The sequence below is a fragment of the Oncorhynchus nerka genome, linkage group LG25 (assembly GCF_034236695.1).
Source record: "Oncorhynchus nerka isolate Pitt River linkage group LG25, Oner_Uvic_2.0, whole genome shotgun sequence".
NCBI lineage: Eukaryota > Metazoa > Chordata > Actinopteri > Salmoniformes > Salmonidae > Oncorhynchus > Oncorhynchus nerka.
The window spans coordinates 25,724,864-25,750,460 of NC_088420.1; the positions used below are offsets into that span (position 1 = coordinate 25,724,864).

The 25,597-nt window shown below is 44.4% G+C and overlaps 1 protein-coding gene and 1 long non-coding RNA gene across 9 annotated transcripts in view; one reads left to right on the forward strand and one right to left on the reverse strand.

Moving 5' to 3' along the window:
• Positions 1 to 25,597, forward strand: part of LOC115109277 (A-kinase anchor protein 13) — a 172,187-nt gene that overhangs the window by 113,464 nt on the left and 33,126 nt on the right. For 6 of the 8 annotated variants that reach the window (XM_065009693.1, XM_065009699.1, XM_065009695.1 and 3 more), the window contains exons 9-17: positions 1,311 to 1,398; positions 12,209 to 12,324; positions 16,978 to 17,369; positions 17,982 to 18,038; positions 18,537 to 18,596; positions 20,675 to 20,834; positions 21,029 to 21,134; positions 23,746 to 23,773; positions 23,896 to 24,010. In XM_065009693.1, the coding sequence (XP_064865765.1) occupies positions 1,311 to 1,398; positions 12,209 to 12,324; positions 16,978 to 17,369; positions 17,982 to 18,038; positions 18,537 to 18,596; positions 20,675 to 20,834; positions 21,029 to 21,134; positions 23,746 to 23,773; positions 23,896 to 24,010 (1,122 nt within the window). The remainder of the gene's footprint in view (positions 1 to 1,310; positions 1,399 to 12,208; positions 12,325 to 16,977; positions 17,370 to 17,981; positions 18,039 to 18,536; positions 18,597 to 20,674; positions 20,835 to 21,028; positions 21,135 to 23,745; positions 23,774 to 23,895; positions 24,011 to 25,597) is intronic. The other 2 variants (XM_065009698.1, XM_065009700.1) reach the window with 2 other exon arrangements.
• Positions 17,253 to 24,510, reverse strand: LOC135564514 (uncharacterized). Its single transcript, XR_010461098.1, has 3 exons — positions 24,220 to 24,510; positions 19,551 to 19,643; positions 17,253 to 17,338 (listed from the first exon to the last, which is right to left on the reverse strand). It is a non-coding gene; the product is annotated as an uncharacterized LOC135564514 (long non-coding RNA).

Below are 25,597 nucleotides of genomic sequence, written 5' to 3' on the forward strand. Positions count from 1 at the left end.
AGAAACCCAGCCTAAAACCCCAAACAGCAAGTAATGCAGGTGTAGAAGCACGGTGGCTAGGAAAAACTCCCTAGAAAGGCCAAAACCTAGGAAGAAACCTAGAGAGGAACCAGGCTTTGAGGGGTGGCCAGTCCTCTTCTGGCTGTGCCGGGTGGAGATTATAACAGAACATGGCCAGGATTGGCTCTGTAGTTGGCGACCTGGAGTCACATGATGAGTGGTCTGCCTGTGGGTGTGATGTTTGGGGCTGTATGATGGGGTACTGAGGCTGAGCGGTGTGAATCTCCTCTCTGTCCTCTTCAACTCTCCATGGCCAAGTTCTCAATAAACCCCTCCCTGGAGAAGTGTAATTATTGTAGTCACTATATTGTAACTCTTGAAATCTTCAGCTGATCTATTTGGGTTGTAATAAGGGCATCTACTAGAAAAAGCAATAGTTTATCTCTATTCATTTTGTCATCACTCTCTGTATGAATCTGAGTGTTTGTGTTCTCCTTCTTCCATTCTGCTCATACTGCCATCTGAACAGTGAACACTGATCATCCTTATATTACTTGAAGTCCTGCTAGACCCAGAGCCTCAGACTGCTAGCAGCTGTTAGCTGAATGTCAATCAGGCCTCATGTTTACATGTGGGCAGAATTCCTCTACGACTCCCAGTCCAAATTCCCAGCAGCATGTGTGGTGAGCAGCAGTCTCAGCTTAGCTCAGCCCAGGCTGTTCCAGACAGAGAGCCTGCTGCCTGTATGCTGCCTGTATGCTGCCTGTAGCAGACCTGGGCCCATGGGATAGGCCAGATGTGGGCCTGGCAAGTCAGATTGCGGCGCAGTCCCACTGTTTGTGGTCTTTTATTCACGTGATTAGATTCTCTCTACCCCCAGGAATGTATTTCTTCTCTCCCCCATATGCAAGTCTAGGTTCTGCGGTAGGGAAAATGGTTCTGTGGTAGGGAAAATGGTTCTGTGGTAGGGAAAATGGTTCTGTGGTAGGGAAAATGGTTCTGTGGTAGGGAAAATGGGGTCTTCCAAAGTAGAGGCCATCAATGTTAATGTCCTGAGACTAACACTACTGTAAGTCTGTCTGACTGTTCATACACAACCAACCAGCCAAGACAATGTGGTTGAGAATACTAGGAATTCTTCTCAGATTCTTGGGGTTTATGAAAATAGAACATTCTGAGAAACGGACAGTTGGTGAATATCCAGTAGTGGTTTTGTCTCTCAAAAACTACAAATGTTTACCCTCTACATTGCTGAAGACATCTGTTGTATAAGTTCAGTCTTGTTGATCCCAAATGTCTTCTGTTTACAGATCCACAAAGAGAAGGAGTCATTTTACCCTGTCCAGCCCTGCACAGATCCCACACTACAGGTGAAAACCACGATCCCAGAATGCACAGGTAAGAACGAGTCAAAATATGATGCCGTACTGTAAATGAGGCTAAGGGAACTTACATACAGATCTGTTAGTCAAAGGAACTCTGTCTTCAAGGCAGCTTGTCAGGGGAATTTGTATTGACAATTTCCAGCCATGGCATTGCCAGTGTTGAGTTGTCTTTTCTGCCAGGTAGTCACTAATCATTGGGGGTTATATAAGATAGAGAGGAGCATAAATGAAGATTCGGAGGGTTGTCAGAGTTCCAGAGGTCCTTGCTTGGATCATGGAAGAGCATTTGCCAGAATGTAATTTGATTTCTGGAGGATCTCAGTTGGAAAGGCGAGGTTGTAACTTGATTTCAGAGGATTAAGACATACTGTAGAGGAGAGAGCAGCGCTTTGTAGGAGGAGAGAGAGAGAGAGGCTTAGGGCGTTTTCACACACAGTTCTGAGCTATAGTTCCAATCATTTAGATTATTTGTTACATTGTATTTTTTTCAGTTGGTCCAGTTGTTTTCACATTGCCAAATATCAAGCAAACTAAAATGCCTAAAGAAAAACACGTTCAGGCAAGTAATTTATTGATAGCTGTGGTTTCCCCACAATTGGATTTTAAAATGTTATACAATAAGAACACTTTACTTGTTTTATCCTGGAACATAAATGTTTTCCCAGGAAAGGAGAGAGAGTGGATTGCTCCACACAGCAGTGAAACAGGTACAGGGGCAGGCAGACACTTTCTTTACAGGAATGATGAAGTTAATGTACTTGACCTTTTGACCAAATCATGGTTTTAGCCTCCTAAAAAAAATGTTTTTTTTAAAGTAAGGTGACCATGTAGATAGAATGTGCAGCTCGCACCAATGCCACCAATTATGAATTGAACTTGCACAGTCAAGTCAAAGGGTCGAAAACGGCAACTAAATAGTCCCAGTCTGGAGCACTGAAATTGTAAGGTCATTGATGCAGATAAGATGGGTATGGAATGGCACTGCTTTCTTTGAATCTTATCCCTACTGTACCATGTGTCCCTTCGGTATCACTGCATCCCTTTGCTTGGCAGGCCAGGCAGGCAGCACACTGTGCAGCTCACCAACAAGGCTACCCTACCTCTGCTACCTTTCATACCATGTGTATGTGACAAATAAAATTTGATTTGATTTATCTGAAGAAGATAGTTTATGTTGCTCATTATTTCATAGGATTTAGACTACTGTTCACATCTGTGCAGAGATTAGTTGCCATTAAGTAAGATTTCGCCGACATAAACTCGGCAAAAAAAGATATATCCTTTTTTCAAGACCCTGTCTTTCAAAGATAATTCGTAAAAATCCAAATAACTTCACATCACATTACATTTTATTTGTCACATACAAATGGTTAGCAGATGTTAATGCGAGTGTAGCGAAATGCTTGTGCTTCTAGTTCCGACAATGCAGTAATAACCAACGAGTAATCTAACCTAACAATTCCACAACTACTACCTTATACACACAGGTGTAAAGGGATAAGAATATGTACATAAAGATATATGAATGAGTGCTGGTACAGAACGGCATAGGCAAGATGCAGTAGATGGTATCGAGTACAGTATATACATATGAGATGAGTAATGTAGGGTATGTAAACATAAAAGTGGCATAGTTTAAAGTGGCTAGTGATACATGTATTACATAAAGATGGCAAGATGCAGTAGATGATATAGAGTACAGTATATACATATACATATGAGATGAGTAATGTAGGGTATGTAAACATTATATTAAGTGGCATTGTTTAAAGTGGCTAGTGATAAAAACATTTTTACATCAACTTCCATTATTAAAGTGGCTGGAGTTGAGTTAGTATGTTGGCAGCAGCCACTCAATGTTAGTGGTGGCTGTTTAACAGTCTGATGGCCTTGAGATAGAAGCTGTTTTTCAATCTCTCGGCCCCTGCTTTGATGCACCTGTACTGACCTCGCCTTCTAGATGATAGCGGGGTGAACAGGCAGTGGCTTGGGTGGTTGTTGTCCTTGATGATCTTTATGGCCTTCCTGTGACATCGGGTGGTGTAGGTGTCCTGGAGAGCAGGTAGTTTGCCCCTGGTGATGTGTTGTGCAGACCTCACTACCCTCTGTAGAGCCTTACGGTTGTGGGCGGAGCAGTTGCCTTACCAGGCGGTGAGTTTGTGAGTACTTTTGGTGACAAGCCAAGTTTCTTCAGCCCCCTGAGGTTATAAAAGGTTTGAACGCTGTTTCCCATGCTTGTTCAATTAACCAAAAACAATTAATAAACATGCACCTGTGGAACGGTCATTAAGACACTAACAGCTTACAGACGGTAGACAATTAAGGTCACAGTGACTCTGAAAACCCCCAAAAGAAAGATGCCCAGGCTCCCTGCTCATCTACGTGAACTTGCCTTAGGCATGCTGCAAGGAGGCATGAGGACTGCAGATGTGGCCAGGGCAATAAATTGCAATGTCCGTACTGTGAGACGCCTAAGACAGCACTACAGGGAAGCAGGACGGACTGCTGATCGTCCTCGCAGTGGCAGACCACGTGTAACACCTGCACAGGATCGGTACATCCGAACATCACACCTGCGGGACAGGTACAGGATGGCAACAACAACTGCCCGAGTTACACCGGGGATGCACAATCCCTCCATCAGTGCTCAGATTGTCTGCAATAGGCTGAGAGAGGCTGGACTGAGGACTTGTAGGCCTGTTGTGAGGCAAGTCCTCACCAGCACAACGTCGCCTATGGGCACAAACCCACCGTCGCTGGACCAGACAGGACTGGCAAAAAGTGTTCTTCACTGACGAGTTGCGGTTTTGTCGCACCAGGGGTGATGGTCGGATTTGCGTTTATTGTCAAAGGAATGAGCGTTACACCGAGGCCTGTACTCTGGAGCGGGATCGATTTGGAGGTGGAGGGTCCGTCATGGTCTGGGGCGGTGTGTCACAGCATCATTGGACAAAGCTTGTTGTCATTGCAGGCAATCCCAACGCTGTGCGTTACAGGGAAGACATCCTCCTCCCTCATGTGGTCCCCTTCCTGCAGGCTCATCCTGACATGACCCTCCAGCATGACAATGCCACCAGCCATACTGCTCGTTCTGTGTGTGATTTCCTGTAAGACAGGAATGTCAGTGTTCTGCCATGGCCAGCAAAGAGCCTGGATCTCAATCCCATTGAGCACGTCTGGGACCTGTTGGATCGGAGTGTGAGGGCTAGGGCCATTCCCCCCAGAAATGTTGGGAACTTGTAGGTGCCTTGGTGGAAGAGTGGAACATCTGGTGCAGTCCATGAGGAGGAGATACTGACTTACTTTTGATTTTGACCCCCCCTTTGTTCAGGGACACATTATTCCATTTCTGTTAGTCACATGTCTGTGGAACTTGTTCAGTTTCTGTCTCAGTTGTTGAATCTTGTTATGTTTATACAAATATTTACACATATTAAGTTTGCTGAAAATACACGCAGTTGACAGTGAGAGGACATTTCTTTTTTTGCTGAGTTTATATGGCAGTTCTGTTTCTAGCTCCTAAGCAACTTTGCAGTATTTTGTTTTTTTGTGTGTTATGTCTTACATTATTAGCCCAAAATGTTTTATGTTATTACATACATCCAGAAATAACTTTTGGATATCAGAGTGGCGGTAACTCACCAGTATTACAACCAGGAATACGACTTTCCCGAATTGGATCCTTTGTTCGTATTCCCCCAGGGCAATTGAACTTATTCCAGGGGCTGCCCCAAAATACAGCCGGCGGAGAAGAGACATTCGTAGTGGACTTCTAGTCCGACTCAGGAGGCGTGAACACCATCCACCGCTTCCGAGTATGTTACTCGCTAATGTTCAGTCTCTGGATAATAAAGTAGATGAGCTCAGGGCGAGGATCCCCTTCCAGACAGACATCATGGATTGTAACATACTCTGTTTCACGGAAACATGGCTCTCTCAGGATATACTGTCCCCATCCATACAGCCATGTGGGTTATCAGTACATCGCGCAGACAGGAATAAAGAACTCTCCGGGAAGCAGAAAGGCGGGGATGTATGTTTCATGATTAACCACTCATAGTTTGATTGTGATAACATACAGAAACTCAAGTCCTGTTGTTCACCCGACCTAGAATACCTCAATCATATCCGACCATATTAACTCCCAAGATAATTGTCTTCGGTTATAGAACTACGCTGGACTTCATGCAAACTGGAAACCACATTTATTGTAGCTGGGGATTTTAACAAAGCAAATTTGAGGAAAGCGCTAGCGAAGTTCTACCAACACATTGACTGTAATACTCGCACTGGTAAAACATTGGACCACTGCTACTCAACTTTTCGAAATGCCTACAAGGCCCTCCCCCGCCCTCACTTTGGCAAATCAGATCACAACTACATTTTGCTCCTCCCTTCCTATAGGCAGAAACTCAAACAGGAGGTACCCGTGCTAAGGTCGATTCAACGCTGGTCTGACCAATCGGAATCGTTGCTTCAAGATTGTTACTGAACATGCGGACTAGGATATGTTCCGGGTAGCCGCTGAGAATAACGTTGACGAATACACGGATACAGGGACTGAGTTCATCATGAAGTGTATAGGAGATGTTGTACCCACTGTGACTATTAAAACCTACCCAAACTAGAAACCGTGGATAGATGGCAGCATTCGTGCAAAACTGAAAGTGCGAACCACCGCATTTAACCATGGCAAGGTGACAGGGAATATGGCCGAATACAAACAGTGTAGTTATTCCCTTCGTTTGGCAATCAAACAGGCAAAACGTCAGTACAGAGACAAAGTAGAGTCGCAATTGAACGGCTCAGACACGAGATGTATGTGGCAGGGTCTACAGACAATCACAGACTACAAAGGGAAACCAGCCACGTCGCGAACACCAACGTCTTACATTTACATTTACATTTAAGTCATTTAGCAGACGCTCTTATCCAGTCTTGCTTCCGGACAAGCTAAACACCTTCTTCTGCCCGCGTTGCGGATAACCCAGTGCCACCGACGTGGCCCACTACCAAGGACTGTGGGCTCTCCTTCTCCGTGGCCGACGTGTGTTAGACATTTAAGCGTGTTAATCCTCGCAAGGCTGCTGGCCCAGATGGCATCCCTATCTTCGTACTCAGAGCATGCACAGACTAGCTGGCTGGTTGTGTTTACAGGCATGTTCAATCTTTCCCTTTCCCAGTCTGCTATCCCCACTTGATTCAAGATATTCCTCTACCCAAGAAGGTAAGGTAACTGAACTAAATGACTATTACCTTGTGGCACTCACTTCTGTCATCATGAAGTGCTTTGAGAGGTTAGTTAAGTATCATATCACCTCTACCTTATCTGACACCCTAAACCCACTTGAATATGCTTTCCGCCCCAATAGATCGACAGACAATGTGATCGCCATTGCAATGCACACTGCCCTATCCCATCTAGACAAGAGAAATACCTATGTAAGAAAGCCGTTAAATTGACTATAGCTCAGCACTCAACACCAAAGTAACCTCCAAGCTCATCATTAAGCTCGGGGCCCTGGGTCTGAACCCCGCCCTGTGCAACTGGGTCCTGGAGTTCCTGACGGGCCACCCCCCAGGTGGTGAAGGTAGGAAACAACACCTCCATTTCACTGATCCTCAACACAGGGGCCCCACAAGGGTGTGTGCTCAGCCCCTCTGTACTCCCTGTTTACCCATGACTGCGTGGCCATGCACGCCTCCAACTCAATCATCAACCAATCATCAAGTTTGTCAGATGACACAACAGTAGTAAGCCTGATTACCAACAATGACGAGACAGCCTACAGGGAGGAGGTGATGGCCCTGGGAGAGTGGTGCAAGGAAAATAACCTCTCACTCAATGTCAACAAAACAAAGGAGCTGTTCATCGACTTCAGGAAACAACAGAGGGAGCACGCCCCTATCCACATTGACGGTAATGCAGTGGAGAAGGTGAAAAGCTTCAAGTTCCTCGGTGTACACATCACTGACTATCTGAAATGGTCCACCCACACAGACAGTGTGGAGAAAAAGGCACAATGGCGTCGCTTCAACCTCAGGCGGCTGAAGCAATTTGTCTTGGCCCCTAAAGCCCTCACAAACTTTTACAGATGCAATTGTGAGCATCCTGTTGGGCTGTATCACCGCCTGTTACAGCAACTGCACAGCTTGCAACCGCATGGCTCTCCAGAGGGTGGTGCAGTCTGCCCAACGCATCACCGGGGGCAAACTACGTGCACTCCAGGACACCTACAGCACCCGGTGTCACATGAAGGCCAAAAATATCATTAAGGACATCAACCGCCCGAGCCACGGCCTGTTCACCCCGCTATGATCCAGAAGACGAGGTCAGTACAGATGCATCAAAAGCTGGGACCGAGAGACTAAAAAAAATCAAATCAAATCAAACTTTATTTGTCACATACACATGGTTAGCAGATGTTAATGCGAGTGTAGCGAAATGCTTGTGCTTCTAGTTCCGACAATGCAGTGATAACCAACAAGTAATCTAACTAACAATTCCAAAAATACTGTCTTATACACAGTGTAAGGGGATAAGAATATGTACATAAGGATATATGAATGAGTGATGGTACAGAGCAGCATACAGTAGATGGTATCGAGTACAGTATATACATATGAGATGAGTATATAGACAAAGTAAACAAAGTGGCATAGTTAAAGTGGCTAGTGATACATGTATTACATAAGGATGCAGTCGATGATGTAGAGTACAGTATATACGTATGCATATGAGATGAATAATGTAGGGTAAGTAACATTATATAAGGTAGCATTGTTTAAAGTGGCTAGTGATATATTTACATCATTTCCCATCAATTCCCATTATTAAAGTGGCTGGAGTTGGGTCAGTGTCAATGACAGTGTGTTGGCAGCAGCCACTCAATGTTAGTGGTGGCTGTTTAACAGTCTGATGGCCTTGAGATAGAAGCTGTTTTTCAGTCTCTCGGTCCCAGCTTTGATGCACCTGTACTGACCTCGCCTTCTGGATGATAGCGGGGTGAACAGGCAGTGGTTCGGGTGGTTGATGTCCTTGATGATCTTTATGGCCTTCCTGTAACATCGGGTGGTGTAGGTGTCCTGGAGGGCAGGTAGTTTGCCCCCGGTGATGCGTTGTGCAGACCTCACTACCCTCTGGAGAGCCTTACGGTTGAGGGCAGAGCAGTTGCCGTACCAGGCGGTGATACAGCCCGCCAGGATGCTCTCGATTGTGCATCTGTAGAAGTTTGTGAGTGCTTTTGGTGACAAGCCGAATTTCTTCAGCCTCCTGAGGTTGAAGAGGCGCTGCAGCGCCTTCTTCACGACGCTGTCAGTGTGAGTGGACCAATTCAGTTTGTCTGTGATGTGTATGCTGAGGAACTTAAAACTTGCTACCCTCTCCACTACTGTTCCATCGATGTGGATAGGGGGGTGTTCCCTCTGCTGTTTCCTGAAGTCCACAATCATCTCCTTAGTTTTGTTGACGTTGAGTGTGAGGTTATTTTCCTGACACCACACTCCGAGGGCCCTCACCTCCTCCCTGTAGGCCGTCTCGTCGTTGTTGGTAATCAAGCCTACCACTGTTGTGTCGTCCGCAAACTTGATGATTGAGTTGGAGGCGTGCGTGGCCACAAAGTCGTGGGTGAACAGAGAGTACAGGAGAGGGCTCAGAACGCACCCTTGTGGGGCCCCGTGTTGAGGATCAGCGGGAGGAGATGTTGTTGCCTACCCTCACCACCTGGGGGCGGCCCGTCAGGAAGTCCAGTACCCAGTTGCACAGGGCGGGTCGAGACCCAGGGTCTCGAGCTTGATGACGAGCTTGGAGGGTACTATGGTGTTGAATGCCGAGCTGTAGTCGATGAACAGCATTCTCACATAGGTATTCCTCTTGTCCAGGTGGGTTAGGGCAGTGTGCAGTGTGGTTGAGATTGCATCGTCTGTGGACCTATTTGGGCGGTAAGCAAATTGGAGTGGGTCTAGGGTGTCAGGTAGGGTGGAGGTGATATGGTCCTTGACTAGTCTCTCAAAGCACTTCATGATGACGGAAGTGAGTGCTACGGGCGGTAGTCGTTTAGCTCAGTTACCTTAGCTTTCTTGGGAACAGGAACAATGGTGGCCCTCTTGAAGCATGTGGGAACAGCAGACTGGTATAGGGATTGATTGAATATGTCCGTAAACACACCGGCCAGCTGGTCTGCGCATGCTCTGAGGGCGCGGCTGGGGATGCCGTCTGGGCCTGCAGCCTTGCGAGGGTTAACATGTTTAAATGTCTTACTCACCTCGGCTGCAGTGAAGGAGAGACCGCATGTTTTCGTTGCAGGGCGTGTCAGTGGCACTGTATTGTCCTCAAAGCGGGCAAAAAAGTTATTTAGTCTGCCTGGGAGCAAGACATCCTGGTCCATGACTGGGCTGGGTTTCTTCTTGTAGTCCGTGATTGACTGTAGACCCTGCCACATGCCTCTTGTGTCTGAGCCATTGAATTGAGATTCCACTTTGTCTCTGTACTGACGCTTAGCTTGTTTAATAGCCTTGCGGAGGGAATAGCTGCATTGTTTATATTCGGACATGTTACCAGACACCTTGCCCTGATTAAAAGCAGTGGTTCGCGCTTTCAGTTTCACGCAAATGCTGCCATCAATCCACGGTTTCTGGTTTGGGAATGTTTTTATCGTTGCTATGGGAACGACATCTTCGACGCACGTTCTAATGAACTCGCACACCGAATCAGCGTATTCGTCAATATTTTCATCTGACGCAATACGAAACATGTCCCAGTCCACCTGATGGAAGCAGTCTTGGAGTGTGGAGTCAGCTTGGTCTGACCAGCGTTGGACAGACCTCAGCGTGGGAGCCTCTTGTTTTAGTTTCTGCCTGTAGGCAGGGATCAGCAAAATGGAGTCGTGGTCAGCTTTTCCGAAAGGGGGGCGGGGCAGGGCCTTATATGCGTCGCGGAAGTTAGAGTAACAATGATCCAAGGTTTTACCACCCCTGGTTGCGCAATCGATATGCTGATAAAATTTAGGGAGTCTTGTTTTCAGATTAGCTTTGTTAAAATCCCCAGCTACAATGAATGCAGCCTCCGGATAAATGGTTTCCAGTTTGCAAAGAGTTAAATAAAGTTCGTTCAGAGCCATCGATGTGTCTGCTTGGGGGGGGATATATACGGCTGTGATTATAATCGAAGAGAATTCTCTTGGAAGATAATGCGGTCTACATTTGATTGTGAGGAATTCTAAATCAGGTGAACAGAAGGATTTGAGTTCCTGTATGTTTCCTTCATCACACCATGTCTCGTTAGTCATGAGGCACCAGCTTCTGTCTTAAGGCCATCAGACTGCTAAATAGCCATCACTAGCCGGCTTCCACCCGGTTACGCAACCCTGCACTTTAGAGGTTGCTGCCCTCTTATACATTGACTTGGAATCACTGGCCACTTTAATAATGGAACCCTAGTCACTTTAATAATGTTTACATACTGCTTTACTTGTCTCATATGTACTGTATTCTATTCTACTGTGTTTTAGTCAATGCCGCTCAATCTAATATTTATATATTTCTAAATCCCATTCTTTTACTTTTAGATTTGTGTGTATTGTTGTGAATCGTTTTTAGATACCACTGCACTGTTAGATACCACTGCACTGTTAGATACCACTGCACTGTTAGATACCACTGCACTGTTAGATACTACTGCACTGTTAGATACCACTGCACTGTTAGATACTACTGCACTGTTAGATACCACTGCACTGTTAGATACCACTGCACTGTTAGATACCACTGCACTGTTAGATACCACTGCACTGTTAGATACTACTGCACTGTTAGATACCACTGCACTGTTAGATACTACTGCACTGTTAGATACCACTGCACTGTTAGATACTACTGCACTGTTAGATACTACTGCACTGTTAGATACCACTGCACTGTTAGATACTACTGCACTGTTAGATACCACTGCACTGTTAGATACTACTGCACTGTTAGATACTACTGCACTGTTAGATACTACTGCACTGTTAGATACTACTGCACTGTTAGATACCACTGCACTGTTAGATACCACTGCACTGTTGGAGCTAGGAATACAAACATTTCGCTACACCTGCTATAACATCTGCTAAATATGTGTATGTGACCAATAACATTTTATTTTATTTGATCGTAGCTTAAAAAGATCTCCAAATCACTGTATCTTGTGTTTATGTTATGCGCTTCCCTTCGCTTTAGGCAACTTTCACTTCCACTGTTCCACTGGTTGCTAGGGCAAACAATGACAAAACAACAACCCACTCATACAGTATACTCATAGAATAAAATCCTTTCTGACATCAACATCCTGCCCAAAAGGATTGCAACTAGCGATGCAATTATGTTTTGCAACACATTTTTCTTACTGATCATTTGACTGTGTTGTGATCAAAGTGGTGAATCTGGCCCAAATTCTCTTAGAAAATGTGACCTTGATGATCAATCTTTCTGTTGTGTTTTGATATTGAAAAATCTGATTGTCTTTTAAAGCCTGTTGACTTGGGACTCCCGAGTGGCGCAGAGGTCTAAGGCACTGCATCTCAGTGCCAGAGGCGTCGCTATAGTACCTCGTTCGAATCCAGGCTGTATCACATCTGGCTGTGATTGGTAGTCCCATAGGGCAGCACACAATTGACTCTGCATTGGCTGGAGTAGGCTGTCATTGTAAATAAGAATGTGTTCTTTACTGACTTGCCTAAGTTAAATAAAGGTTCAATTTAAAAATAACAATACAATTAAACATGTGCTGCCTTGCCATGGTAAATATCGGACTCTAATCTTAATACCAATTTTCTCTTTCCCAGAATTCCCAGTATCCCCATGCTCAGAGATTGTTGGAGGCTCTGTGTCGACCACCGGTGTCCTGCGGGACTCTGTCAGTGATTTGGACAGTCTGGGAGAGGAAGGTGTCTTCAGAAAGGTGAGATCAGCACACTGGAACGAGACATTCCCTTTATAGTCACAACACCGTCAAAGAAGAAGAGTAAGCCTGTGTCTTGAGTGGCTATGACATGATAGCATACGAGTATATTATAAGTCAGTTATCCTATAACACAAACAACATGGTCTATGACTTTATATGTTGGATGTTTCTGGTAATATATTTCCATATAATTCCCAGCTCCTCTATTCGTTAGTTTATGTTTTGGCCTCTGGCCCCCACCTCCAGTCCACAGCAGACTGGTCAGCTTGCCTGTTCCATGTAACATCAGCAGCCTCCCATGAGCAGTCCTTCCTGGGCCAGCTAACTCATTATGACCTCATCCCCCTCGCTCATTCCTGCCCTGCCCCCCCACCCTTTTTTTTGGGCTGCGGCATAATGGCAATCCAATGCAATTTCACATTACAGCCTTGGTCCTCATTTCTTGTTTCTTGTGGATAAATACTGATTTTGGCATTTAATACTAAAGACCATAGAACCATTGAAGAACATATTCATAAATGGCAAAAAGGACAGTCAAAAAATAAATAATAAGAAACAAGATTTTGTGTCTGTTCTAAATCAGGAAATATATACAGTGCATTTGGAAAGTATTCAGACCCCTTGGCTTTTTCCACATTTTGTTACGTTACAGCCATATTCTGAAATTGATTAAATCATTTTTCCCTCATCAATCTACACACAATACCCCGTAATGACAAAGCAGAAACTGTTTTTTAGAATTTTTTGCAAATGTATCAAATAAAATAAAACTGAAATGTAACATTTACATAAGTATTCAGGCCCTTTACTCAGTACTTTGTTGAAGCACCTTTGGCAGCTATTACAGCCTCAAGTCTTCTTGGGTATGACGCTACAAGCTTGGCACACATGTATTTGGGAGTTTCTCCCATTCTTTGCAGATCCTCGCAAGCTCCATCAGGTTGGATGGGGAGCGTCTCTGCACAGCTAATTTCAGGTCTATCCCGAGATGTTAGAACGAGTTCAAGTCTGGGCTCTGGCTGGGCCACTCAAGGACATTTAGAGACTTGTCCCGAAGTGACTCCTGCATTGTCTTGGCTGTGTGCTAAGGGTCGTTGTCCTGTTGGAAGGTGAACCTTCACCCCAGTCCTGAGCGCTCCGGAGCAGGTTTTCATCAAGGATCTCTCTGTACTTTGCTCCGTTCATCTTTTCCTGGATCCTGACTAGTCTCCCAATCTCTGCCGCTGAAAAACATCCCCATGCTTCACCGTAGGGATGGTGCCAGGTTTCCTCCAGACGTGACTTGGAATTCAGGCCAAAGAGTTCAATCTTGGTTCATCAGACCAGAGAATCATTGTTTCTCATGGTCTGAGAGTCCTTTAAATGCCTTTTGGCAAACTCCAAGCGGACTGTCATGTGCCTTTTTCTGAGGAGTGGCTTCCATCTGGTCACTCTAACATACATGCCTGATTGGTGGAGTGCTGCAGAGATGGTTGTCTTTCTGGAAGGTTCTTCCATCTTCACAGAGGAACTCTGGAGCTCAGAATGACCATCGGGTTCTTGGTCACCTTCCTGACCAAGGCCCTTCTCCCCCGATTGCTCAGTTTGGCTGGGCGACAAGCTCTAGGAAGAGGCCCTTCTCTCTCTTCTTTTGGACCTTCAATGCTGCAGAAATGTTTTTGTACCCTTCCCCAGATCTGTGCCTCGACACAATCCTGCCTTGGAGCTCTACGGACAATGCCTCATGGCTTGGTTTTTGCTCTGACATGCACTGTCAACTGTGGACCTTATATAGACAGATGTGTGCCTTTCCAAATCATGTCCAATCAATTGAATTTACCACAGGTGGACTCCAATCAAGTTGTAGGAACATGTCAAGGATGATCAATGGAAACAGGATGCACCTGAGCTCAATTTCGAGTCTCATAGCAAAGGGTCTGAATAGTTATATAAATAAAGTATATATATATATTTTTTAATTAACACATTTGCAAAAATGTCTAAACTGATTTTCCCTTTGTCATTATGGGGTATTGTGTGTAGATTCACGAAAAGAAAACATCATTTTATATATTTTAGAATAAGGCTGTATCGTAACAGAATGTGGAAAAGACAAGGGGTCTGAATCCTTTCCGAATCCACTGTATATACAATTTTACACATATTTAACCCTTTTTTTTGGGTTAGTCACAAAACAATCTTCATGCTTCCATTTGTTTTTTTAAACCTGGTACCGGTTACCTTCAGACGAGTTCTGTGACAGTTTTAGGGTCGTAGAGCAAAACGGAGAGGTGTTCGTGAGAATCTCCCCTTTCCATAATCTCCCCTTTCCATTAGTTTGTGCCCACCCCTCCCCCCCACAAAAAATATATCTCTATCTTAAACTGACAGATTTAGTTGTTTATGTCATTTAGATTGACGCACCAGTGCATCAACACTATTATTGCACACAGAGTGAGTCCATGCAACGTATTATGTGACTTGTTAGGAAAAGTTTTACTCTTGAACTTATTTAGGCCATAACAAAGGGGTTGAATACTTATTGACTCAAGACATTTTCATGTTTTATTCATTTGTAACCATTTCTAAAAATGTAATTCCACTTTAACATTCTGGGGTATTGTGTGTAGACCAGAGACACAAAATTTCAATTGAATCCATGTCAAATTCAGGCTGGTCAAGGGGTGTGAATACTTTCTAAAGGCACTGTATCTCCCCTCTAACTACTCCCAGACCTGTCTCTGCCCCTCTGCCATTATGCAATAGATTTCTAAAGTTCGAGTGAACTCAGCACTTTGGACAGACACAGCCAGTCAGTGACCAAAAAAGGACCTGTTACAATTAGACTTTCACTACTCAAAGGCCCTTTGAAACAATCCTTTAAAGCTAAGTTTTTAGCTGTGTGTGTGTGTGTGTGTGTGTGTGTGTGTGTGTGTGTGTGTGTGTGTGTGTGTGTGTGTGTGTGTGTGTGTGTGTGTGTGTGTGTGTGTGTGTGTGTGTGTGTGTGTGTGTGTGTGTGTGTGTGTGACTGCGGGTGTGGGTCTTGTAGGCAAAATTAGTATAGTGGTTATTACATGTGTTTTCATGTTAGATTTTAACATTTTTATTTTAAACTTATTTTAGTTTGTTAGATTTTAGACTTGATTTACTAGTTTTTATTTAGTTTTAGTTTGATAACAACATTTCTATTTCGTTTTATTATTTAATTTCTGTTTTAGTGTTAGGGACAGAAAGTAGCATATGCGTGGGAGGCTAGGAGCTATTTATGTGTTGTAGGCCTGTAGTCTTTTTGGGGGGGATGCCACTTCTTGCTGCTGAGGGGCAGTAATACATTAGGTGATGGGCCAAGACCATAGACGTGGATAAACATAACATCTCTGTATCTGTGCCATGAGGCAAGCTAATGCAGGGGTTGGATGAAAGTTGGATGCCAGAGGATTCAGTATGCATGCGAAGAGCTCACGCAGTAACTTCAGGAGGACCTGTGCCAACTATTTTGCAACCGTAATTGACTGCAAGTGTGCCTCAAGGCAAGTCGCCACATCAATCAGTGAATGGCTGTCAGTTTGAAGTTGGTTTGGTTGGATTGCGAACGGCTCCATCAACTTCACAAGCTGTTCTAGATTGGCTCAGTTACTTCCTGTACTCGCCCTCAGACTGTTAGCTCGTGATAGACAAGGATAGTGATGCACAAGCTACGCCTATTTGAAACATCGGCATCAACTGGCAGCATTTACCGCCAGATTCAGAAGCTCAAAAACCCCATTACCAAAAAAGCTTGAAATCCCCTTTTAGATTTTTGTCCTGAGTGTAGAAGAAAAAAACTAAACTTAATTTATGATGGTTTTTATTTTATTTTAATTAGTTTTACAGTCTCAAAGAGAGTAGTTTCAGTATAGTTTTCTTTTTTCAAATGTTTTAATATCACTTTACTAAATAGTTTTTCCAATTTTAGTTCTTGTTTTAGTTTCAGTTTTCATTTACTATAATAACCTTGCCTATAGGTGTGTGTTTATGTAGACAGTGTTAGCTGGTTGACTGCTGCTCAGCTGCATGAGCTCAGGAAGGGTGACTCATTTGTTCTGGAAGCTGATATTCTATGGCCTGGTCCTCATAAAGGGGCCTGCATGATTATGCTCTGAGCCACAGTGGCCGTCCGTTAGCTCACCACCCGCTCGACGCCCACTACTGGACAATGTGAAAACTAATGATACAGTCCCAATGGAAATCATCTGCAGCCTGCCTGCCGGCCTGCCTAAAGGGTGTGTGTGTGTTTCTGTTGTTATGTAACCTTTTATAGGGCTGGAAAGAACTCTCTCTCCCAGCAGCATGTCTCTCTCTCACTGCCTTGCCCTTTCCCCTCGCCACACTGAAGGCTGCAGTAAGCTCAGACTAAAGGCAGCTCAGACCGGTCATCAGGTCTAACCTCACTGGCATACAAGACAGGACATTAGGTCAAAACTGACTACCTTGACAATAGATACAGATTTATTTAGCTTTCACACCTTTAGTATAATTTATGTTTTTAGCTTTGTTTTTGGTGTAAAACAAAGTGCCCCTTACCCAAATGTGTTAGCTGAAATGTGCAATTCCAAATCCTTCCACAATGCCATTCAGTTGACTTTGACTGCAGTGGGTAACAGGGTATTTCTGTATTCTCTCTGTCCAAAGGGAGAGGAGGCTGTGACTAGGCCAAGTGAAAGCAACAGTGGTGTGTCGGTGTCCTTCTCCTCCATAGACGACGTGGCCAGTGTGGGTCCCCTCAGCGCCAGCTCCCAGGGCAGTGTGGGTCCTCTCAGTGTCTCCTCCCAGGGCAGAGTGGGCCCCGCTTGGGCTGGGGCGGGGGCAGGGGTGTTGAGCACTAGGGCCAGTTGGAGTGCCGGAGACGCCTGGCAGACGACAGGGAGGGGGGGAGAGGAGGACGAGAGGAAAGACAAGCTGACAGAGGTGCCTGTGTGCTCCGCTATCCTGCGCTCCTCTATCCGCTCGCTCTCTCCATTCCGCCGGCACAGCTGGGGCCCGGGGAAGAATCCTGCAGGAGACACAGACATGAACCAACGCAGGTGAGTCCTCTTAACCCCACACACTGACCTCTAACTCAACACACTCACTACCCTATAGTACATACCCAGGAAGGATAGCTATGGATGAGTGGTGAAAAGTCATAATCTGTGTGAACCATAAGCCTCCAACTCCTACAGTATCCTGACTTGTCCTCGGTATGATGATATCTATTGGGGAGTCACTTGAGACAGTAGTACCCTGGGAAGTGCAGTCTGCAGGGATGAGACTGACAGAGACTTGCTTTCCGAGGACTGGTCCTCATACGACCTCAAGTTCAGACACTTTGTGTTTGTGTGTCAGTGGGCCACTGTTTGTGTGTGTGAGCGCATGTGTATGTAGATATTTGTCTCTGTGTGTATTTAATCCATGCTTTTCCCTCAGGGGGCCTTATACAGTACAGTTAGATAAGCCTGGAGGCACCTCTGTGTCAGTGGACTTTGTGGGAAAGACCTGGTCCAGGTCAAAGGTTAAACACTGTGATTTTTATTGGCACCATTTTCCTTTTTATTCATTATCACCCATGTGATCATGTTCTGTACTGTCAGTGCTCTCATCTCTCTCTGTTCATCCCATCTTTTCTGTCCTCTCCTCATCTCTCCATCTCTTCTCAGTTTATTGCAAGGTCAAGGGGAAGGGAAGCCTCGAAAGCCAACATTTCATAGGAGAAGGTACCACACAGTTATTCCTCACTGTTTCCATTCTGACTCTCCCTGGTGTGTCACTGCCAAGCTGTGTTTTAAGAAGAAAATGTCAAATGCATTGCTACCTATATTGAGCTCTCCCTAATCAAATCAAATTTTATTTTATGTGCCTTATGCAATGGAAAAATCATTTCTAAAACATATAAAGAATGAAGACAGTGAAAACTTTATTTCTCTCCAATATGATATGTAATCAAGACACCTCAATGCAAAAAAAACCTTCCCCATTAACTCACCCCTTTGACCATCACATCTCACCCTGAAATAACATCACCCTTTCCCTTCTGCTCCTGTCTCTTCCTCTCCTCTCCTCTCCTCTCCTCTCCTCTCCTCTCCTCTCCTCTCCTCTCCTCTCCTCTCCTCTCCTCTCCATCTCCTCTCATCTCATCTCATCTCATCTCCTCTCCTCTCTTCTCCTCTCTTCTCCCTTTCCATCCCTCTCCCTCCCTGGCTTCTCCCTGTCAGTATGAGCTGGTGTCCCTCCAACGTCCCCCCTCCCCACCTGGAACAGATTGATAGCAGAAGGTATGCCATCACCGTGTCAACTAATAGCTTAAGAGGACAAACACACAAACAAAATGAAATAAATAAAAAGAGAGGAAGAGGCCTCTGCATGTTCTCTGTTCTGTGCATGTCTGTGTCTGGCTTGGTGTGTCTCTGGCTTGGTGTGTCTCTGACTTGTGTGTGTCTCTGGCTTGGTGTGTCTCTGGCTTGGTGTGTCTCTGGCTTGGTGTGTCTCTGACTTGGTGTGTCTCTGACTTGGTGTGTCTCTGGCTTGGTGTGTCTCTGGCTTGGTGTGTCTCTGGCTTGGTGTGTCTCTGACTTGGTGTGTCTCTGGCTTGGTGTGTCTCTGGCTTGGTGTGTCTCTGACTTGGTGTGTCTCTGGCTTGGTGTGTCTCTGGCTTGTGTCTCTGGCTTGGTGTGTCTCTGACTTGGTGTGTCTCTGACTTGGTGTGTCTCTGGCTTGGTGTGTCTCTGGCTTGGTGTGTCTCTGGCTTGGTGTGTCTCTGGCTTGGTGTGTCTCTGGCTTGGTGTGTCTCTGGCTTGGTGTGTCTCTGACTTGGTGTGTCTCTGGCTTGGTGTGTCTCTGGCTTGGTGTGTCTCTGGCTTGGTGTGTCTCTGACTTGGTGTGTCTCTGGCTTGGTGTGTCTCTGGCTTGGTGTGTCTCTGGCTTGGTGTGTCTCTGGCTTGGTGTGTCTCTGGCTTGGTGTGTCTCTGGCTTGGTGTGTCTCTGACTTGGTGTGTCTCTGGCTTGGTGTGTCTCTGGCCTGGTGTGTCTCTGGCTTGGTGTGTCTCTGGCCTGGTGTGTCTCTGGCTTGGTGTGTCTCTGGCTTGGTGTGTCTCTGGCTTGGTGTGTCTCTGGCTTGGTGTGTCTCTGACTTGGTGTGTCTCTGGCTTGGTGTGTCTCTGGCCTGGTGTGTCTCTGACTTGGTGTATGCTTTGTCACTGCTGCTGTTGCTCTCTCTTTGTCTTATTCACCTTGTTGGTCAGTTGTGGTCGGCCTCAGCGATGCACAGTCACTTATCTTCTTCCCTCTCTCTCTCTCTCTCTCTCTCTTCTGAGACAAGGAAGCTAGAATTTAGAGAGGAAGCATCAAGCATCTTTAGAACAATAGTATTATACTGCTACACTGCTTGTTAACTATTGCAAAGATTAGAATGACTAATATAGTCATCATCATCATCAGTGAGCCAGACAGGTGAGTTATGGTTTTAGTTCTGTTCATCTTGCTTAGCCAGACTTACAGCTTCAGTGAGAGGATCAATTGACACACATCTAGAATGAGATAATAGATCTGTTGTACTCTAATAGTGAATGCTGATTTCTTATGCATTCATAAATTACATAAGTATGGTCTCAAAGGAGTTTATTTGTCGCCTATTATTTAACATGCTACACTTTTTAATCAAGTTAACTAGGTTGTTTAACTGATTTGGAGCATGGGGAATTGTATTTTTGATGTTGATTTTACTTCAGTTATTTCCCCCTTACATTTGTGTTTATGTTTACATGTATGTGTTTCTTCCTGTTTGTGCTGGTGTTCATATGTATTTTCTTTGTCTATACATGCTTTTCCTCTTTTCTGTATCTCATCATCTCCTCACTGCAGGGATCTAGTTAAAGGACAAATCCACTCAAAAAATATATTTTGTTATTTTTTTCATTAGTTCACTGTCAAGTTTTCAAGATATCAAGATGTGCAAAACGCATCATCATCATGATGTGGCAAGTGACCCTTTGCTTCTTGAAAATCGAATATCTTCAAAACGTAACTGCTGACATGCAAAACATTTTGGGACTGTATCAACAGTGGACTAATTAAAAAAAATATATATATATTGTTTTGGAGTGGATTTTTCCTTTAACTGTGTATATCTGTATGTACTTGTGCACTCCACTTGTGTGGTTCCAGTTTTGAAATAACTGATTGTGTCATCCTTTCTGGAGCATGAAGATCTGCTGGGTGTGAGTTCACTTCCTGCCAAGGGTTTAAAGATCTCACAGGGTGTTTGTATCTACTGTCCCTAAACAAATTACCACATCTATCACTAGAAACACCAGTGGAGTGTTCTTTCACTAACATGGTATTGTTTTGTCTGCAGTTATAGTTTGGAGGGTCTGGCTGGAGAGGAGGATGCTGGGAAGATCTCCTCTGGTGTGGGAACTGTTGCGCGTCTGGACAGTGAGGAGAGGGGCTCGCTTCTGTCCCTAACAGAGGAGCAGGAGTCAGACCTTGGAGACTACAGCAGCCTCGACAGCCAGGTAACCCTCACACACTATACTGTCCAGGCGTATCTTTACCATAGAGGTCCTGTGTTTTGCTTTTGCACAATGACTTGCATTTGCACTGAATCAATGAATCTTCGTACTATCCCATGTAGACTGGTTCTCTCTATGCACAGTAGTTCATGTTTTATTTTCAGCTCGCTGATCTCTCTCTCTCTCCTTTATTTCAGAAATCAGGTAGAGTTCTGCCTGTGAGACACAGCTGTTCCTCCATTCCTCACCAAGCACTCACCAAGTCGGTGTCCATGCTGGCCATCAGTCACAGAGACCTGGACGGTGAGGGTCACTTTAACACTCTCTCTGGGTTACTCTCTCTCTCTCTCTCTCTCTCTCTCTCTCTCTCTCTCTCTCTCTCTCTCTCTGTGTGGTGACATGGTGGTACACAAGGCCAGGGCATGTACCCACAAAGTGTCTCAGAGTAAGAGTGCCGATCTAGGATCAGTTTAGCCTTTTAGGTCATTATGAATAAGATTATATGGACAGATCCTAGATCAGCACTCCTACTCTGAAATGCTTTGCGGATTCAGGCCCATGTCTCTATCTATCCAACAATCAAGTCTCCTGTCACCTGCTGTTTCCAACCTCGTCCTACAGGTACATTTTCTCTCTGTCCCTCTACTGTTGCTTCCCAGACAGGAATCAGGTGGTTTGTTAACTCTCTCAATCCCAATCTCCTCTGGGGCTAACAGGGGCTACTGTTAGATCTTCTCACTATCACTGGGGTTATTATTTCTGCCTTCTCTTGTTTCCCTGTCCCTTTGTGTAGGGTTCACTCATTTGATCACTTGGAAGGGAATGAGGGACGGCCCAGGTTCTTGTGCTAATTTAACGTGTGGTTTGATATTTTTTGTACCCTTGAACTGGATAGCCAGTGGACGGACTCAACCAAAGAAGCGCATCTCCTTCAGCATCTCTCCGATCTTCCCAAAATCTAGAACATTATTTTCTATTGGCTCTTCCTCCAGTGATGAGGAGGAGGTAGTAAGTAAGTTCTACATTTCCCAGAATGCCCTGAGTGGCCACTTAGCCCCTGGCTGCTTCCTGTGTAGTGTGCCTCTAGGTCAACCCGAGTCAAGGACGTTACCTCTCTCTAAATCAACTCTTTTAAATCAATTCATCTCTGTTAGGTCCCCTAACCTTAACAAGGTTAACATTGTCAGGCAAATAATTTGGTTTGATAAAATATCAATCAGTAGAAGTCATTGTTTCTAAAAAAATGTTTTACTTACATAGGCTTAAATTGCCTCTAGTTACTAATACAAATCTCAACAGGTGATCAAATATGCACTGTTTGCTGTTCTGTTTATGTGAAGTTTCAAGCAAATTCAACTATTTGATCAGTTTCGAAAACCTTGGCTGCCAAGAAAATGACTGAAAAAAGTATGAAAGGATGTCAAACCTGCCAAGATGTTCACATGTTTCATAAATGTTTATGAACAGTTAACTATTTTGTCCTTTTAAGAGCCTTTTATTTCTGAACTATATCTACATTGCTGAAACCCATGCAAGAACAGCAGACTCATTGTGCAGATTTTTTGAAAGAGTAGGGATGCTGTAGCAGAGTGAAAAGCCCTTTTGCAGTCCAGTCAGCCATATGTTACATCTGCTGGAGACACATATAATCCCAGAATCTATTTCCCACTATTGGTATCTAACTGAGACCAAATAATCAGCTTTCTGTTAGCATTGTAGCCCCTTTTCAAAGTAGCCCTTTTTCTATTGTATTTGACATGGCTGACATTCCTATTATGTCTCTCCTGTGAGTTTTACACACATTTCTCCCCTCTCATTCATCCATCAGTTCTATTTATTCCCCTTAGCCTCCATTCTTTGGAATCCACATAAACACATGTCAAAGTGTTCCTGTTGGGCTTCACAGCTGCTAGAAAGGATAGGAACATTTCACTGCTGCTTTCACACTCCTTTGAGCCTTGTATATTATTTTGGAGAGAACGATTGGAAGAAAATCCCTGTCTGGGCTGTTGCTGGGGAATGCCGTTTCAAAGGGCTTTCGCTGCTCTAGCGTGTCAATATCTTCATCTTAAGAGCTGTGAGAGATTTTGCCTGGCAGATTTTTGTTGTTGAAAATGTCTCTGTGTTTGTCGTGATATGTGTGTCTTATTGAGCTTTGTTGTAGTTCTGAGGCTGCGTTTCAGTGCTGTCTCTGACCCTCAGTAAATCTCTTTATTATTGGCCACCCTTGACTACTACTGTACATCTATGCTGCATAATCGTCACATTCCTTTGTGTATGTATTTATTGGTCTTGTTAATTGGCCAAGTCCTTAACAAAATGACCCAGTGTGCAATTCCACATTTAACCTGGTTCTGTTGGATGTTGGTACTACTACGTGTTATGTGATATCACCTCTGCTTGGAAATGTATTGTAATGGTTATGTAATGTATGCTTGTACTTAACCAAAATACTGATAAAAGTACATATATTTTTTTCGGGGGGGGGGGGGGGATTCCACTCTGTAATCTCTGTTGTTTCAACATGCTTTCATTGCTCGTATTGTATATACATGTACAACTATATTTTGATCATCATTTGATCATCATTTCTCAAACTACATTTACAACTCCCTGTCCCATTTAAGGTGGCAGGTAGCCTACCATGTAGAGTGTGGGCCAGTAACCAAAAGGTCGGTGGTTCAAATACCTGAGCCGACAAGGTGAAAAATCTGTAGATGTGCCCTTGATCAAGGCACTTAACCCTAATTTGTTCCAGGGGCGCCGTACTACTATGGCTGACCCTGTAAAACACCACATTTCACTGCACCTATCTGGTGTACCAATAAACAATTATACATGTAAATAAATAAATGACACAATCTGCTGTTCCATTGATCCAGCTCATCACCTCCTCTCTCTATTTCTGCTGTAGGAATGGGATCGGCATCACTAGAGCATAGGTAAGACAGAAACCTTGTCCCGTTTTATATGGGCCTGTTCTTAAAGGCTATTTCTCCAGCAGGGTAATATCTGACAGTATACTGAGTTTGTCTCTCTGGTTCTCCTACTCTTTTTCATCCAGCATCTCTGAGGAGGACCCGGGGCCACTGCGGAGCGACTCTGAGGGGAGACAGGGGACCAAGGTCAGCCGCACCTTCAGTTACCTCAAGAGCAAGATGAGTACTAAGAAGAACAAGGTGAGTCTGTCCATTCAGCCTCTCTTCCTCCTCCTGCACTAGCGAAGCAAATCACATTTTATTGGTCACATGCTTCGTAAACAAAGGTGTACACACAGGTGTAGACTAACAATGAAATAACCGGCATAGGGCCTGGCTCCGAATTGCCCCTCAGGGGATAAATGAAGTATGAAGTGACTTGAATTTAAGAAGATCCAGTAGTACAGTACCTTTTCAGTCTGATCCCAGCGCCATTGTCTGTATTGGTGTTGAATCCAATGGATTATTACGTGTGTAAAGGTTTCTCATTGTAGTTCTTTGTATACAAGTTTTCAGGTTATAATTTATGTCCAGGCTAATAGCTGTGTGCGGGCTAATACACATATTGCAATCTCAAAACTGTAGTTTCCAGAATAAGATACTTTTCCCTGGCGCTTATCTGTGTTCTAGGTGTCATAATCAGATTGTAAATGACTGTGAGGGAGTATACAGTATATATCTGCTGGGTAAGTGTATCTGGCTGTGAGTCTGTGAGTTGTGAGAAGCAGAGCGAGGCGCCTGGTCTGCACGCAGTAGGGAAGCCAAACAGGAAATAGAGGCATGCTGTGGTTTGTCTCAAACAGACGTCTGTATGGCATCACTGCTGCTACGAAAACAAACCACAATTATTTCAGACCTAATAACATTAGACTTCCTGATAACATTAAGGGAAATAACAGTAATGCCCAGACCATGCATCGACACAGTTCTCATGTGATTTGATTTCCCTATGTTGTATCCAAAACAATATCTTTCTATGTATTTTATAGCAGGCCTAGTTATTACATAGAAGAACATGCTTATCATCAAAAATGCTACTCAATCCATAACACATGCATACAGACTGAGAAAAATGTCCAATGTTTGTATAGCTTCCAATATGGGTTTTGAAAGTATGTACCCAGTACAGTGCATTCGGGAAGTATTCAGACCCCTTGTCTTTTTCCACATTTTGTTAAAGCCTTACCTTATTCTTAAATGTATTAAATAGTTTTTTCCCTTATCAATCTACACACAATAGCCCATAATGACAAAGTAAAAACAGGTTTTTAGCAATTTTTGCTAATTTATAAAAAATAAACTGAAATATCACATATACATAAGTATTCAGACCCTTTACTCAGTACTTTGTTGAACCACCTTTGGCAGCGATTACAGTCTTCTTGGGTATGACTCTACAAGCTTGGCACACCTGTATTTGGGGAGTTTCTCACATTCTTCTCTGTAGATCCTCTCAAGCTCTGTCAGGTTGGATGGGGAGCGTCACTGCACAGCTAATTTCAGGTCTCTCCAGAGATGCTTGATCGGGTTCAAGTCCGGGCTCTGGCTGGGTCACTCAAGGACATCCAGAGACTTGTCCCAAAGCCAATCCTGCGTTGTCTTGGCTGTGTGCTTAGGGTCATTGTCCTGTTGGAAGGTGAACCTTGACCCCAGAATGAGGTCCTTAGAGCTCTGGGGCAGGTTTTCACTCTGTACTTTGCTCCGTTCATCTTTGCTCGATCCTGATTAGTCTCCCAGTCCCTGCCTCTGAAAAACAACCCCACAGCATGATGCTGCCACCACCATGCT